At 33.8% G+C, this 17,821-nt stretch overlaps 2 protein-coding genes across 2 annotated transcripts; both read left to right on the forward strand.

Annotated features, from left to right (window-relative positions):
- Positions 1 to 4,374: 4,374 nt before the first annotated feature.
- Positions 4,375 to 9,522, forward strand: LOC115954424 (vacuolar protein sorting-associated protein 24 homolog 1-like). The gene is made up of 7 exons (XM_031072275.1): positions 4,375 to 4,505; positions 4,611 to 4,740; positions 4,984 to 5,060; positions 5,654 to 5,756; positions 8,054 to 8,175; positions 8,926 to 9,120; positions 9,207 to 9,522. Exons 2-7 carry the CDS (start codon positions 4,629 to 4,631, stop codon positions 9,285 to 9,287), a joined length of 690 nt encoding a protein of 229 aa, XP_030928135.1. The 5' UTR covers positions 4,375 to 4,505; positions 4,611 to 4,628; the 3' UTR covers positions 9,288 to 9,522.
- A 4,427-nt stretch (positions 9,523 to 13,949) lies between these two features.
- Positions 13,950 to 17,636, forward strand: LOC115956021 (serine carboxypeptidase-like). The gene is made up of 9 exons (XM_031074473.1): positions 13,950 to 14,314; positions 14,803 to 14,971; positions 15,166 to 15,285; positions 15,520 to 15,663; positions 15,759 to 15,909; positions 16,070 to 16,158; positions 16,588 to 16,846; positions 16,971 to 17,104; positions 17,237 to 17,636. Exons 1-9 carry the CDS (start codon positions 13,983 to 13,985, stop codon positions 17,366 to 17,368), a joined length of 1,530 nt encoding a protein of 509 aa, XP_030930333.1. The 5' UTR covers positions 13,950 to 13,982; the 3' UTR covers positions 17,369 to 17,636.
- The last annotated feature ends 185 nt before the right edge of the window (positions 17,637 to 17,821 follow it).

Here is a 17,821-nt window from a genome sequence, read left to right on the forward strand (position 1 = left end):
AGAACAGAAATTCACAAGCACACAGCGGTGGATGCTCAAGTGAAGAGAAGAATAGAGAGCACTGCATCTGAAACTTTCAAAGAAAAAAAAGAGAAGTTTTGAACTGCAAAATGCCAACTTTGAACTTTGAAGCACTTTGCGTGGAGGTTCTTGGAAGTTGAGAACTTTCATTTTATATTAATACTCTTTACTTTTATTTATTTGCTTTATTGGTCTGTCCGCCCACCAAAACAAGAGACTCCAGGTGCTGTGCTAGTTAGTGTACTGTTGAAGAAGAATGAAGGCTTCAGGTGAATCATCACATCAATTCACAACTAATGTCTAATGGGCTATTTATGTTGGGCCCAAAGAACCTAACAATTACAACAACTTTGGTTGTCTTTTAAGTTAAATCACAAGGCCCAATGATTCTTTGTTTAGCCCAAAACGCATTTCCATTACACGTGCAAAATATGAAATTGCTAAAAGCATGATGAGAACTTTTGAGTGAGTTGAACCAACTTGATTCGAGCTGATTAGGAAAAAATAACTAAGATATAATAATGGGTTAAAATGAAAAAAATATCATAACTTAACCGAAAGTTATGATATAATAACTTAAGTTACATATTAAGTTACATAATAACTTAAGCATGGTTTTGTAACATAAAAGTGAAAGTTATAATATGAAAAAATACATTTGAAAGATAGATTTTTATATTTAATTCGGTAATTTAATTTAATTTTTCTATTTATACTAATTTAATATATTTATTTATATTTAAATAATTATTAAATTAATTATGACGTCATCACGGTTCGACCTCGGTTCAACCTCGATTCGACCTTAAAAACCTTGAACCTCTTCCTTTTACGGTTCAATGAACGATCCGGGTCCGAAACCTTGCTCGTAACAAGTCAACTTTTGCGACACCAATTTGATTTTCTATTGGTGAAGGCCTATTTTTTTTTTTTTTAAATAAAAAGGTTGTTGTTATTACTATTTAGTTTAACCCTTAATGACAATATTTTACGCTAAAGGGTTAAAATATTTTGTTCTATAAAGTGGTTAAGAAGGAGCGCGAGTCTTTTTCACGTCATCACGTATGGTTGTAATGAAATATGGGCATGGCACATAAAACTCTTTTCTTATTATTATTATAATATTATTTACTGTCACTTACATCGAATATTTGAACTTTAAAGCTTTTATTCAAAAAAAAAAATTTAATTAAGTTAATTGGAACTCACAATAATGTCATTTTCAAGTCAAATGAAATGGAAATTAACTTGCTATGTGCAAATTTAGAATTTTCCAATTAGCTTAGAAGTTCTGGAGAACATCTGCCTTTCACATACATGAAATGTTTTTGTTGAGGTTGTGGGAGTGGACCCACTGTTTCTCTTATGTTTTGTTATGCTAAGTCTAGTTCATCGAACCAAACAAAACTTAATTAAACCTAATTACTTTTAGGAGCATCACAATTGAAAGTTGGATTATTTGAAAATTTTGGTTCAAAAGCAATTTTTGAAAAACTTTTTCAATAGTCTTTAGGATTAGAAACATAAACAAGCTCAAGAAATGATGGAAAATAGAAATGACACTGAGATGGTCAAAACTGACAAAAATGCACCGAATGCACCAAATGGACTGAAGTAAACCAAAATAAATCGAAGTAAACTAAATGGACCAAGTGGACTAAATATGACCGAATAGGACTAAAGTGGACGGAATAGGACCGAGTTTGACCGAATAAGATTAAAGTGGACCAAATAAGACTGAATGGACTGAATAAGAATAAAGTGGACTGAATGGACCGAATAGGAATAAAATGGACCGAACTGAATAGGACTGAAGTAGACCGAAGTGGACTAAACAAGACTAAAGTAGACTGATTAGGACCAATGAGGACCGAATAAAATCAAAGTGGAGCGAAGTAAACAAAATGGACGGAATAGAACCAAACTTCACTGATGTGGAACAAATAAGACCGAATAGGACCGGAATTTTTTTTTTTAATTTATAAATATTAGTCTTTAGACACCTAAAGTATTTTTTTTATATGTATTTCCTAAGAAATATAAAAAGCATTATCAAAGGATTTGAATTTTATTGCATTTTTTTTAGCTATGCTACTCTTTAAAATATATATATATATATATATATATATATGATATGTGCATGACTCCATTTCAATATGCGGAATTTTTATTAATAAGTAAAAAAATTTAATATATAGTTTACTTATTCAATATTTTGAAACTAAATGGGTTGAAAAAGAAGCCCTCAACTTTGTCAATAGCCTTTTGTATTAAATTTTAGTTCTATAATAAATTATTTAGAAATAAGATTTCTATCAACATAATTTTGTGAATTTCGTGACTTTCATATGACAAAATATTTTGTCAACACTTCTAAAATACTTGAATCTACAAAATGTGCCCTTAAAAATTAGAGAGGAAAAAAAAAGAGCTATTAATAATCAATAATTGCATCAACCATCAAACAACTTTAATTAATTTTATGGGAAATATTCACCAAAAAATCGGAAATATTATATCAAGACCAATAAAATTTATCTACTTGAAAATATTATAAGTAGATATAGTTTAATAGTACTATTTATTATTAGATAGAGTTTTATATTATTACTATTTTTTTTTTTTGTTCTATTTTAGGCTGAAATTTGCTAGAAAGTTTTCTTTTTTTCTTTTTTTTCTTATAGGTAAAATTTGTTAGAAATTTTTATCCCATTTGAAAGGATAAGTTGGAAATATCATAATGCGAAAAACAATTAGGTGCACCTAAGGACTAAGTAATGTTTAGTGATTTTTCCACTCAATAGTATGATACAAAGTACTCAATAGTAGTGAACTAGTGGAGTAAGGTAGTAAGTATGTGTGAGAAAGTTTGAAATTAAAAAAAAAAAAAAAAAAAAAAAAAAATTATTACGTTAGTACTAGTAGGCTTATCGATAGATCTTAAACGGTATCTATGTGATATGATATTCACTAGGATTAAAATTGTTTTATTTCAAATGTTTCTTAACCTTTAATTTATATTAATATTAATGAAAGAATTATGGAGATTAACACCATGTTATGATTGAATTAGATTCTATTCCTTCAAAAATAAATTACAGAGGCTACCATAGAAAAGCACCAAAAAGAGGGAAAAAAAAAGAAGGTTGTATTTGGTTCGATAGAAATTGATTTTGGAAAAATATTTTCTGCATTTACGAGTGTTTATTATAGCAATTGAAAATGTTGATTAACCAGAAATTGTTTTCCTGTTGCCTATAAAATAAAGGCACTTATAGTGGAATACAGTTTACACTTTCATTTTCTGTCTTACTCAAAACTTATCAATTAAACCTCCACTCTCACCCCTATTATCGTCCTTGGTCACCATTGTCGGTCTCCAATCACAATTTATTTTATCTAAAATGTTCATTTTTTTATTATATATGTGTTTAGAAAATGAGAAAATTTAAAAATAAAAAATATGTTTTTCATCGCATTTTTTTTTGAAACACAACCTGTGGGGCCCAACAATTCGTGGACCAGGCCCATTTGCCCTTAGAGAGTCCGAGGGCCCAATCCGAGGAGAACTGTGGCCCAAGCTCCATGACGCAGAGCACAGACCAATTTTGGGAGGCAGCCGAGGACAGTCTAGTCCTCGGCAGGCCCATAATCCGCCCAGAATAAAGGGATAAATTCGTAAGGAAATCCAAAATATCTTGGGGCGATTACCCTAAATACCCTTCTGGATAAGGCCCAATGCCTGACAGAACCGTACTCTGCAGCTTTATCAAGTCATCCCCAACAATTCCGGGATTAGACTGATGGGACCAATGTCAGTATTTGTAAAGACTGACCCTACACGTGGACGAAGGACATCGAATGCACGCTAGTATAAAAGGAGAAGTAAGTGAATCTAGTAGGGGGGGAGAAAAAAGAAAGACTTCATGAATAAGATCGCCGGAACGATCCATGCACAGAACAGAGAAGGTCCTCCGTTGGACAGCCGGAAAGGATCACAAGGGTCCTCGGATCAAGTCCGAGGAGCCCATTCTCAGAAGTGGCAGCATGGCGGGGCTTTAAACGTTTAGGCCCAGTCCATTTTCCACAGGGACCTTTCTGAAATCCAGACCGGACCATCGCCTCGTGACCAAGCCCAAGCTTTTCAAGCCCACTCTCTACAAATCGTATTGTGAGGGATCTCTCCCGCGTGAACCCAAAAATGTCACTGGGCCGCGCAGGAATCGTGTCCTTACACAACCAATTACTTGAAAACTTTTTTTTTTTTTTTTTTTTGGGAATATTTTATGGCCAGAAAAAAAATTTCATGGAGCCAAACACGGCAAGTTAAAAAGTAGCAAAACGGCTAGACTTTTTTTTAAGCTGCAAACGACATCGTTCTAACGCAGCCACCCCTGGACCCCGGCTAGACTTTTTCTTTTTCTTTTTCCCGCAGAAGGACACAGAGACTTTTCCTAGGAAACAAACACGGGAAATGAGAACGAGTAGATGCTTTGAGTTTTGATCTAAAGCAGAATATCATCTTTTTTTTTTTTTTTTTTTAAGTTAGTTTATCTGAGTTCTGTATTCTCTTCACTTTTCTTTGAAAGGCATAGAAAAAACAAAAAATGGACAAATTTAAGAGCGTGTTAAAGCCCAAAGCTAACCCACAAGAGCAATTGAGAGGTTGGCAGCGACGCCTCCGCCAAGAGTGCCGCAACATCGAGCGACAAATCAGAGGCATGTTCTCTTTTTTCTCTCTCTCTTTTTTTGTTAAGTAATGTAAATTTTGATTTATGGGTTTTTTTTGTTGTTGTTGAAATTAATGAATTTTGGTTGAATTCGTCAACTTTTTTGTTTGTTTTTTTGTTTTGGTTTAATGGGTTTCAAAGATTGGATTTTTAGATTGATGGGGTTGTCTGATTTTGTGTTTTGATGATGGATTTTTGTCTAAATATTATTTTCATGGGTTGGTTTTTTTAGATGTTCAGAGAGAGGAGAAGAGTGTGCATAAAGCAATTAGAGAGGCTGCAAAGAGAAATGACATGGGCTCAGCAAAGGTAATTTGTAAATTTTATTGCTTTTTCCCTGATGGTTCAATTATTCATTTATTGTTAAAACATTTTTTTTTTTTTTGGGTATATATATTTATATAAGATCTGGGACTTTGGAAATAATGAATTGTTATGATGACTTAAGATTTGTTAGAAGAATCAAGGATTCGTATGTTTGATGTGTTCTCAAAGTCTATCAGTGTTGTCTAAGTTTGTTCCTTAGTTCATAAAGTTCCTAAAGTCATAGATTCCTTGAAGGATTTGTGGGTTATGAACAGGTTATGTATTTGAAAGGAAATGCAGTTAATTATGTGGTCCAGATGGTCTTTTTGCCCGTGTTCTTTCTTTCTTGGTTTCAGGAGTAACACTGTCCTGATTGCAAGAGTGAATTAAAGGACTGATGGAGTATTATATCCCTCTTGCATGTGTGTCTAAGTTCAATTTTTATGCGGGCATGTGCATCTCAGTTTAGGTTTAGCCACATGGAATGCTTGGGTGTTCACCTTACATTGAATGTCTACTACTGTTACTATGTTATAATTGAGCTTTCATCTTTTCCATTATTTTACATTCAAAATTCTCATGTATATTAAATCCAGGCACTTGCAAAGGAAATTGTGATGTCAAGAAAGGCTGTGAATCGCCTTTACGAGAATAAAGCCCAACTTAATTCAATCTCAATGCACCTTGGAGAAAGTGTTGGTATGTTGCTTAACTTATCTGAACATATTTCTAATTTTTTTTTTAATAAGTAATGCAATCTTTATTGATATAAAAATAGAGTCACTCCTGTATACATGGAGTGTACAGCAGGGGACCAAACAATCACATGCAAATTACATGAATCTAATCAAACAATAACAGAACATAAAGAATGACTATGTATGATTGACATCCAATCCAATAAGGTTCTAAGAAAAAAAAATTTAAGGTCAGGCATGGTCCTTTTTGTGTCCTCAAAGCTCCTATTGTTCCTCTCCCTCCATATGCACCACATCAAACAATGTGGAGCAGACATCCACAAAAGTCCATTCTGATGGGGCGTCTAAAGCGACCTGGCCAAGAAGCAAATAAACCCACAACAGTCTTCAGCATCACCCAATAAACTCCAAATAAACCCAAAACCATAGCCCATAATTCTATAGTAACAGGGCAATGCAGTAAAAGGTGATTAACTGATTCCCCATTGCATTTACACATATAGCACCAATCCAAAAGCCACATTTTCTTTTGCCATAAATTGTCAATTGTCAAGATCTTCCCCAAAGTGGCAGTCCAGCTAAAGAAAGCAACTCTATATGGAATCTTTGATTTCTGTATGCTCTTCCAAGGGAAAGATTGGTCATCATTGCCAAGTAGAACCCTGTAATAACCCTCACTGTGAAGCCCTTATTGTTATCAGGTTCTAAATTCAATGCAAGCATGTAATTTAGGGATGGCAAAAATTTCCACTCCGCTTGACCCACCCTGCCCCACTTTACCTTGCATGGGTTTTCTCAGCCCCAAAGAGGTGACTGGCAAGGGGCAGGATTTACTCCATCAGCCTCATCTTACTCCGCCCTGCCCCAAATGTGTGTGTGTGTGTATATTTAAAATATATATTTAAATTATTTTTATATATAATTTAATCTTTGTTTGCATTCCTATATACAATTTTCTTTGAACATCTATTTATAATTATAATTTTTTTTGGTACATATTCTTATTATCCCCCTAAATTCTTGGTTTCTCTCTCTCCCTTAGCATTCTCATGACTATCCTTCTCCTTTCTGTTTCATCTCTACCCCATTAATGTTGAAGCCAACTCATTAGGGATGACAAAATACCTCCAAAGCCACCTAAATCTGACCTGGCCCGCTCCTGCCCACACGGGTTTTCCCGCCTTGAAGAGGGGACATGGCACCTTTGATCTGAGCCTGCGCCACCCCATCACCATCCCTAGCATGTATATTTTTTTTTTGATAAGTATCCCTAGCACGTATATTGTCATGTGAAAATAGACATTACCTCGTTTTTAAGCATCAAGCTGATGAACCTTGTTTGTGACTTACAACTGAAGAAAATTACTCCATATTCTTCTTTTCTTTTTCTTTTTTGGAGGACTTACATTTCAGAATAAGGTAAAAACTCACATGTTGCTTAAGAATTTTAGTACATCAATGCTAAATTTTGTAAGAATGGTTTTCAAAAAGAATGGGCAAACTATGTTCCCATGTGTTGGTGATATAATACCTGATCAGTACAGGAGTGTAAATTCTCAACTGATGGCAACCCATGCTGTTAGACATCTTTTATGATAGTTTATTCAAGGACAAATAACAAACTTGAACCAGAGGGTGTAGTAGGTAGAATTTAGATGAAACCATTTTGTTGGAGTCAATATATGGTTTAAGAAAGAATTCACTTTTAGCATGTTTGTAATATGACATCTCTAAAATAGTGAAAGAAATTTACTCCAATATGAAAATTTTCCTTTGTTTCTCTTCAGAAAACAAACTAAGAAGAAAGAAGGGAGAAAGAAATATAGAGATCAACTAACATGTATAATTGTGTTGTGACTGGCCTACAAATTGATCATTGAAGGAAAGTCTCAAAGTCCACCATTTAGTTTATGACTATACTAGCTGCAAAGAAATTCTTTTGCCACTGCTTAATGGTTAAAGTCATATTCAATGAACTTGACTTTATTGCTGATAAGCAATGACTTATGTGTGTAAATGGAGATTTTCACTAATGACTTTTTCTTTAGATATTCTATAAACTAAACATATAAATAGAATTCAGAACCCCTTACCATCTTTATGTGTAAATTTATGTTGTGGTCTATGGATGTGATGTCAGCAGTGAAAGGCTTTGTCACACTTGTAGCAATCTCTTTTAGTTATGATTGTACTGTGTTCTCATTGATTCTGTGTTTGCTTGGTTTTAGTTTTTTTGCAAGAATATTTTGAAATAATTTCAGTGAAATAAAAAAATTCAATGTGCCATGAAACTTGCAGCAATTTCTCGTACTGTTGGTCATTTGTCCAAGAGTGCAGAGGTCATGAAACTTGTCAATAACCTCATGAAAGCTCCAGAAGTGGCAGCCACAATGCAAGAATTTAGCAAAGAAATGACCAAGGTATCTCTTCACCCTTGAACAAGTATTCATTCAAATTCTTTATTGGTAAGAATGATACTTTTTGACAGGTTTAGTGGGAAGAAAACTATTGTGTTTTGCTCTTCTGATGTTGACTATTTCAGTGTATAACCATTTTAATTTTCACTGGGAGTGGTTTTAATGGCATGTTAGAATATCTTTTGACTGCACTTAATGCGCTAAGTGCTCAATCTGGCTTAACTAATGTTGTTTGGAGTTACAATCTTGTATGCTCCTTAAGTTAGCTTATGTGATTAGACTTCTCTTGTTTTACATATTAAACATTTTGGCTGAGAAGATATCATTTTTATTAGAAGAATGTTTGTTATGTATCCCTGCAAAGTTTGACTGTTTTCAAATGTCATTTAACATATAATCATTTTTTATATAATTAAATTGTTACAACAAGTGGGGAGGGGGGGATTCAAACCTTGGCCTTCCTCATAAAGGAGACCAAGCAATGCCACTAAGCTACAAGGCTCTTGGCCATCTAACTTAATCATGTGAGAATGAATAAAGTATTGCTCAATTCTCTCAATGATATGCAAAAAGATGAGTCAGACACACCCTTTAATTTGGGTCCCTGTGATATAAGGTGTCAAGGAGTGACCTTTTACATACTAAGGTTTCAGAATGTTCACTGTCAAGCACCAGTTTTGATCTTCTTTTAATTATTCAATTTTGTCATATGTTCTTGAATTCTCTGGAAGTGACACTTATTTTTTAATTCAGGCAGGAGTGATTGAAGAATTTGTGAATGATGCTGTTGACACTGCATTGGATTCAGAAGATATAGAAGAAGAAACTGAAGAAGAAGTTGATAAGGTCCTGACTGAAATAGCTGGTGAGACGGCTGCGCAGCTTCCAGAAGCTGTCAGGAAGGAGAGGACAAAGTTACCTGCCCAGAGAGCTAGTACTTCACAAGAAGTATGTGGAAAATTAATCTCTTCATAACTTTACGTGATTTTTTTTTTTAACGAAACCAAGGAACTGATCCATATGGATTTTCACAGGAAGAAGCTATTGCTGAGGGAGCAGACGATGAGGAAGAGCTGGAAGAGTTAAGAGCACGGCTTGCTAAAGTGAGATCATAATTTCTCCAATTGTTTTCATTGCTTAGCCACTGAAGTATTAGAGAAAAAGGAGTTTGTATCATTAGGGTTCTAGCCTGTTGTTCTGTTTGAGATTGTAGGGCTTCAAACCCAGCTTAACATATTATGAACAGATGATACTTTTTTAGCAAAGGCCATTATATGCTATCTTGTGTATGATATTAAAAAAAAATACTAACAAAGTTTTTATTTTTTTAATAAAAATGAATTTCTGAAATCTTCTAGTTTTTATCTGATTATCTGTTTTTGCTTTATTCAACAACTTCTTGCCTTTCTTTCCTTTTCTGAATTAAGGATTTTTTTTTTCTCCCGGGTGCGTATGTGTGTGTTGGGGTCTCTGATGTAAGAATTGGCACTTGGCATTTCTTGACATAACAAACAATTATAATTGAAAAACACTATAGAAAATATTGGATTTTTTTTCTTAATCCATCCGCACCTTGTGGTCTAGGTTGGAAACTTTGGTGCTTGCCTTTTTTATGCTACTTAATACACAATGTTTTCCAATTGGCACAATCTTGAATATTGATGCCTTCAAATATAAGGAATTTTCAGCATTCAAGTTCAACCATTATAGTTTTTTCACTAATGATGAAAGTTCAATCATGATATTATATCTATGTAGATTGTGTTTTAATATAAACTCAAATTTTTATTTTCAAAAAAACTAAGTATTAACACAAACCAAAATCCAACCAAAACTACAAGAGAGGGAGAGAGAAAAGGCTCTGTGATGGGGAATTAAAAAAAACACACACACACAATAATAATAATAATAATAATAATTTTTTTTTTAAACCATAAACCTAAATTAGAGTTATTTGATGCTTCAAAGCTAAGGCTACTAAACATAGCTTCTACTACTGGACTGAATTTTGGATTTGTTTTTCTCCTTTTGTTGTTTAGTTATGGTGGCCTTTGTAAATCACATTAATTTCGTGTACGAGGAAATTCCTACAAAGTACATAGCAAAAAAACAAAAACAAAAAAAGAGTCTTGCTTAGACAGAGGGGAAAGGAAGTTATATAAAGAAAAAGTCTTGTTAATTTCGTTGCCTTGTACAAATGGCTTGAACCTCTTATAGGAATAGAGGATGTAACATGACAAATCATGAATACTTATAATTCTCTATCAATAATACACGCTTCCTTCCTACTCAATGAATATTTACAAATTTCTACTTATACAAATTGGTGTCCTTATAGTCATATATACTTTCAACTTCATGGCAATTTATAACGAATAATAGATAACTTCATGGCTGTTCGCAACGAATAATCTAAGAACATCTTTTTAGCTGTATGTTATACTTTTAATAATTTTACATTGATTTATATTCTTAATTTATTTTGAGTAATTAAGTTATCGTGAATAAAAAAAAAAAAGGCGTAAATGCACTTTTAGTCCCTACATTTTGCACTTTTTCAATTTTGGTCCCTACATTTTATTTTTACCACTTTTAGTCCCTAAACCAATTAACGCGTAATATTTAAGTCCTTACCGTCAACCAACTAACAAGAAAAGCTAAGGTGGCTGATGGAGAGAATTAAAAATCATTTAGAAACATTAAAATAATAATAATAAGTTTTATTTTGGTATTAAAAATGCCACATCAGCATATAAATTTAAAAACAGAATTAAAACCCAACAATCACAAAAATTAAGATCTAAAAAGTATCTTGAACAAAGTTAAAAAAACAAAATTTTCAGAAAATTTTCTTTTTCATTAGAATATTCAGAAAAACATGTTTTTTCCCCAATCTGGTTGGAAACATGTGCAGACCATCTCTTTCTTCCAATTCCATTTCAAATTACAATTCCTAACTAAAACCAAACAAATCCATATAAACCAATTTCTCTTCTCCACTTATCAAAAAAAAATTTCTCTTCTCCTCTCTCTGAGCTATTCCACAGTCCCCATCAAATCTCTCCAAACCTCTATCTCTACCTCTCGATCTCACTCTCTCAGCAAGGGTGATGACAACCTTGAGCTTCTCCATGACAAGACCGTTCTCAAGTCGACGCCATAGCTTGAGGGGTTCGGGTGGAAAGAAAATTTATGGGTTTGTGTTTAAGTTTGTTGGTTGGGTTTGTGTTTATGTTTGTTGGCTGGGTTTGATCGTTGGAGGTGGTGGCTGGATTTTTTTGTGTTTGGGTAGAGAGAAAATTTCTAAGTTTGGGTTTGGGTGGAAAGAAAATTTTTGGATTTGTGTTTAAGTTTGTTGGCTGGGTTTGTGTTTATGTTTGTTTGTTAAATGTGAGTTATTTTAGTGTTAAGTTTGAAATAAAATCTTGATTTTTTGGGGAAAATGTTGATGATTGTTCAAGAAAAATTATGAGTTTGGTTGGGTTTGTTGTTATTGCGAGCCGAATTGGCTGGGTTTGTGTGCATGTGTTGTTTTATAAGAAAATTTATGGTTTTGGGTGGAAAGAAAATGTTATGATGCATCAGTTTTTTAGATGTGAATTTTTTTAGTGTTTGGTTTGAAAGAAATTTTCTGGGAAAGAGTTCTTTGATCTGGGTTCAAGTTCTTTGGTTATGGGTTTATGGTTCTATAACTATTTCTTGGATTTATGGGTTTGATTTACTAGAGGTTTCAATGTTGAATGTGTTAGTATTTTCCGTGTTAAGATTGATTATGAATGTTGGCTGGTTGGGTTTGTCTTGATTTGGTGAAGAACATGAAGTTCATGTTCTGAAGAAGAAGTAGAACATGAAGACTATTAATAGTCATATTCTTTCCAAAAACTAATGAGTATTTTTTAAAAAAAATTTATTTATTTTTTTAATATTTGTTTCTAATTTAATTAATTAATGTGTGTGATTATATTATTTTTTTATTCCCCTATCAGCCACGTCAGCTTTTGCTATTAGTTGGGTGATGGAAATGACCTAAATGTTAGGCGTTAATTGGTTTAGAGACTAAAAGTCGTAAAAATAAATTGTAGAGACCGAAATAGAAAAATGCAAAATATAAAGACTAAAAATGCATTTATGCATAAAAAAAATCTTAAAGTGGTAAACAGATTCAAAAATATGAAAAATCGTCAAGAGAAACTAAGCAAATTAAACCAAGTTTGAAAAATAAATTACAATTTAACATTTCTATTTCATTTTATATGAAAATTATATTATTCTACAATTTTTTCTTCAATTTTATTAGTGATATCAATTAATATTTTAAAAATAAATTTTACTTTCCGATTATATGTTTCTACAACCATTTTCGGTGTGAACTGTGAAGCATCTTAAAATGTGACTAGCCTCATCACACGCGCTTTGTGCGTGGGATGAGTCTTTTTTTTGTTAGTGGTCCTATTTTATTATATATATATATATATAATTTTTATTTTGAAAATTGAATTTAAAAGTGAATAAATTAATTTGAAAATTAATAGGAGAGTGGTCCTATTTTTTAGGCAATGTTTTAGTGGAAGTTAGAGTTGCATTTTTATTAGATTGTCTTTTAGTTTTGTCTCTACTTAAACATAAGAGTGTAGGGATATTTTTAAACAAAAAAAAATTAGAAATTCAAACAAGGAAGCCCCTTAAATAATAACATAGATAAAGTGGGGAGGAAAAGAAAAACAAAATCTTTAACGTAATAAATAAACAAACATAACATTCCCTTTTTTAACTTCTTTAATAAAAAGCAAAGCAAGGTACGTCATGAAAAGCATTTTTTTTGCTTTCCCCAGTTAATATCTCATATTCTCACACAGACTAGCACCGACCTTCTCGCCCACTCCACTGCAAAAAGACAGTTCTCTCAGCTTAGATAGCAAAGACCCAAAACGGAATCTCTTAAACCAAAGCTTATTAATTACGTGCATTCTTTTTAACAGTAGCCCACTTCACACGTGATCCCTCCTTCCTTTTCTTCCCGCAACTGCAACCCAAAGCAGCTTCTCCTCCACTCTCCACGTCACCACCATTACCAACCCCCCAAAAATATCTTTAAACCCAAAAAATAAAAATAAAATTATGTCTATCATATTTTCAAAGCAAATTTTAATGGAGGAAAAATTATAGTCACTTATTCATTATTTTACTATAAAACTCTTACATGTTTAAATTGATTGAAAACTTTAGTTAGCTTATAATAAAAAAAATTTGTTAAATTTATTCAACAATTTTAAATAAATAAGAGTCTTTAAGTAGAATAGCCGAATAGCGGATAAGTAACGTTGTCCACTTTGAGAACGGTATAATTTCTCGTAAGTAAAATGTTGTTATTTTCTGTTATTACCGGACAAAAAAGTAATTTTAGTAATGGTTTCAAATTAGAACCAATAACAATCATTAGAATTTATTAAAAAAATGTTATGAACTACTTAAAAAAGAAAATCTGAATTCAAAACTTTTGCCAGTATGTTGGATCACTCTAAGGAATTCTTGGGTGTGGAATAGAGAATTACATCACCCAAAGAATAGTCAAATACTCAAAGAAAAAACTCGTCCGTTTCTTATATTATAAACCGACCCAGACCGACTCTCCCGCAACTAACAGCCCACGAATGAAGTAGACCGTTAGATACTTAGTTACCGCCACGTCACCTGTAACAGGTGAGTCAGGTGACCTGTACTCTCTCTCTCTCTCTCTCTCACTCACAAATATATATAAGCATTTCCATTTCTCTCTCTCTCTTCAGAGAAGAAAAAAAAAACTTACAAAAATGGAGTCCTCAAAAATCTCTCTCTCTGTTCTATTCACTTTCATGTCCCTCTTCTCTCTCTCTTCCTCGATCAACTTCAACGAGGACCTTCATATAGCAAGGTCGAACCTGCCGTCGGTCCAAGCCGAGAAGTTTATCAGAGACCTCAATTTGTTCCCCAAAACCGAAATCAACGTCGTCGACCGTCCAGGTTTCTCCTCCGCCGCCGCCGCACCAAAGAAGATCGTCGAGAAACGGTTCGCTTTTCCCGACCTCGTCGGCTCCGGAGTCACCGTCGACGATTTGGGCCACCACGCTGGCTACTACGATATCGAGCATTCCCATGCCGCTAGGTCAATCTTCTAAAACCCTAGATTTCCCTTAACGGTCTCTGATTGGTATTTTCATGTAATTTTGCGAGTTTTAGAACCGTAAAGTTTTTGTTTTTATCTTAATCTGATCATTACTATTAATTCAAACAAATTAGTGATTTATTACTCTACTCGGTTTCTTTAATTTTTTTCCTAATATGTGTTCCTTAAGCATTAATTCAATGCTTGTTTGTTTTCAAATTATAGGACAAACCCAATTTAAATTTGGTACATTTATGTGTAGGCGATTTAGGAAATGAATTTGATTCGATAGCAAAGTCTCACATGTGGAAATAGTGAAATATTATTACTTTAAAGGGAATTAAGGTCTTCGTTGATCATCAAGTTTTTTTTTTTTTTTTGGTAGTTTCGCTGTTTGTAATAAAATTTTATTCATGTTTGTTTCTACGTAAGTGTCAATTTTGGGTACTTGGTTACTGTTTCTTAGTATTTGGTTTGATGATTTTCAGGTTGTTCTACTTTTTCTTTGAATCACGCACCAACAAGAAAGACCCTGTTGTTATCTGGTTGACCGGAGGGCCGGGATGTAGTAGTGAATTGGCCATGTTTTATGAAAATGGTCCTTTTTCTATTGCAAACAACATGTCTCTTGTGTGGAACGAGTACGGTTGGGACAAGGTATCTATTTTCTTTGTACTTTTAGATGTGATTCTATTTCTATGGTTATAGGTTGTATTAGTTTAAGCTAATATGAAAGTGTTAATATTGTATAACAATTAGATGGGTGTTCCCTTTTTGACATGTAGCCACTGTCTACATTTCAAGTCTTCTATCTAGAAGAGAATTTACAAATTCGTTTGCTGATTTTGCAGGCATCAAACCTCCTCTATGTTGATCAACCAACTGGGACTGGCTTTAGTTATACTTCTGATAAACGTGACATCCGTCACAATGAAGACGGTGTTAGTAATGACCTTTATGACTTCTTACAGGTGTGTCTGTCTATTCATAATAAAAGTTATTGTGATAGAAAGATAATTCAGTAAAAAAATTTCTCAATTGACTCGTTTGTGTATTATAATGTTGTAAGGAGAGAATTAACTGGACTTTACATCATTGGGATTATTATTAAGAAAAACACTGTTGAGATGAGAGAGAATAAAAAACCGTGTTGTATCTGTATGTGAGTATTATTTTGACTCAATGAGCTCTTTCTATGATATCAGGCTTTCTTTGCGGAGCATCCTGAATTTGCAGAGAATGACTTCTACATAACTGGGGAATCTTATGCTGGGCACTACATCCCTGCCTTTGCTGCTCGAGTTCACCGTGGAAACAAAGCTAACGAAGGAATTCATATAAACCTAAAGGTCTGTCACTGATGACTGATATAACATAATCTAGAGTTTATACTTGGTCTTTTTAACTTTCCTGAGCAGCTGACCTGAAATTAAATGGTTAACAGGGATTTGCCATTGGTAATGGACTTACTGACCCTGCAATCCAATATAAAGCTTACACTGATTATGCACTGGACATGGGCTTGATTTCAAAAACTGCTTACAATCGCATTAGCAAGGTGATTCCGGTCTGTGAAACTGCGATCAAGCTTTGTGGTATGTTTGCATGTTAGATTGGCATATCCCCTAATGTAAATTTGATACTGTGTTGATCTTTTCATTTGTGCTTGTGCATTGTAGCCTCTTGTTGGTTGGCTACTACTGCTTTTTTGTCTCTCTCTCTCTCTACACTGTGGTTAAACTTTTTTTTTTTCAGGCACTGATGGTACAATCTCTTGTGTGGCTTCATATTTTGTTTGCAATACTATATTCAGTAGCATCATGGCCCTTGCTGGCGATATCAATGTAAGATAACTCATTCTATTCTTCATTTAGTGCTTTAAGTCTGATCATGGTACTGCAATTTGTCAATTCTTTTTTTTTTTTGGGGGGGGGGGGGGTGAGTAATTAAATTTTCAATTCTTAATTTAACATGTTTTCTGCACAAAAAAGCATTTGACAATTTCCTTTTAATGAAAAATATAAAGAATGATTTTTTCAAACAGAAGAGTTTGTAGAAGATGGGAATATCCCCCTTTTTTTTATTTTGTTTAGACAATGAGACTTAAGACCTGAAAATATAGACTATTTGTGACATAAGCATAATTCCTTTTTTTTTTTTTTTTTCCTGAAACATAAGCATATTTCCCTTACCTCTTGATTTTCATAACTATGTGCATTCTGACACCTGGATAGACCTCAAATTTGACAAGCATTAATATTTTTACTTTGCAGTATTATGACATTAGAAAGAAGTGTGAGGGGACCCTCTGTTATGATTTCTCAAACATGGATAAGTTCCTAAACCAGGAATCTGTTAGGGATGCACTAGGAGTTGGGGATTTAGACTTTGTGTCGTGTAGCCCTACAGTGTATCAGGCCATGTTGGTGGACTGGATGAGGAATCTCGAAGTGGGTATTCCTACACTTCTTGAGGATGGAATCAAATTGCTTGTGTATGCTGGAGAATATGATCTCATATGCAACTGGCTTGGTAAGCTTTTATGCTTAATGGAAAACCAGCATGTTCTAAGTTAGGAATCTAATGTGTTAAAGAATTACCAATAACAATTGTATTGGATGTGATTCAAGCCTGGATTATAATTTTGTTTGAGTAGGTAACTCAAGATGGGTTCATGCTATGGAATGGTCTGGTCAGAAAAATTTTGTAGCATCCCCTGAAGTTCAATTTGAAGTCAATAATTCAACAGCTGGAGTACTGAAAAGCCATGGACCTCTCAGTTTCCTTAAGGTCTCTCTCTCTCTCTCTCTCTCTCTCTCTCTCTCTCAGACACACACACCACACGCACACCTCACCTACCAATGGCTAATTGTTGGTTGCCAGTGCTGACATAGTTGTGTGATATATGTAAACAATAAACAGGTCCACAATGCGGGTCACATGGTTCCTATGGACCAGCCCAAAGCTGCATTAGAGATGCTGACAAGGTGGACTCAGGGCAAACTTTCTGAAGTGCCATCTGATGATACTGGAATATTGATTGCTGAGATGTGATTGCCTCCTTCTTTCATCTTATTTTGTTATCTTATACAGAGCTGTGTTTGACCTCAATGTCAGAGCAAATCAGTATATTGTTTCCTTGGGTTCTTACTATGCTTGTAAATATTTGTGCACACCTCAACTTTGGGATGAAAAAGAACTCTAGTCTCTAGATAATGTGGTATCTTGACGTTTTTTGAAGATTTCTCAACAATAACCAATGAGAATATGATGCCTAATGTTTGTATAGTTGATATGCTTCTGTATATTCTTTCTTTTTCTAGTTTGTCTATTGTTCTGCGTTGTAATTTGACCTGCAAGACATTTCAACCATCATCATGTGGTCATTCAAGGGGAGTGGATGTAGACGAAGTTCTCAAACAAAAAGTCTGTTTTGTGTTTTTTCAAATTTCTCAAAAGAAAAGTCTGTTTTGTGTTTTTTCTGCATTGATAACCGATTACGGCTTT

Source organism: Quercus lobata, chromosome 8, assembly GCF_001633185.2.
Source record: "Quercus lobata isolate SW786 chromosome 8, ValleyOak3.0 Primary Assembly, whole genome shotgun sequence".
Classification (NCBI taxonomy): domain Eukaryota; kingdom Viridiplantae; phylum Streptophyta; class Magnoliopsida; order Fagales; family Fagaceae; genus Quercus; species Quercus lobata.

Excerpts from the sequence above, each read along its gene's own strand:
- LOC115954424 (XM_031072275.1), top strand. The coding sequence starts at position 4,629 with ATGGACAAATTTAAGAGCGTGTTAAAGCCCAAAGCTAACCCACAAGAG. Across the intron at positions 5,061-5,653 it reads ATGACATGGGCTCAGCAAAG|GCACTTGCAAAGGAAATTGT; the intron begins GTAATTTGTAAA and ends TATTAAATCCAG. Across the intron at positions 8,176-8,925 it reads TTAGCAAAGAAATGACCAAG|GCAGGAGTGATTGAAGAATT; the intron begins GTATCTCTTCAC and ends TTTTTAATTCAG.
- LOC115956021 (XM_031074473.1), top strand. The coding sequence starts at position 13,983 with ATGGAGTCCTCAAAAATCTCTCTCTCTGTTCTATTCACTTTCATGTCC. Across the intron at positions 14,315-14,802 it reads GAGCATTCCCATGCCGCTAG|GTTGTTCTACTTTTTCTTTG; the intron begins GTCAATCTTCTA and ends GATGATTTTCAG. Across the intron at positions 15,910-16,069 it reads AACTGCGATCAAGCTTTGTG|GCACTGATGGTACAATCTCT; the intron begins GTATGTTTGCAT and ends TTTTTTTTTCAG.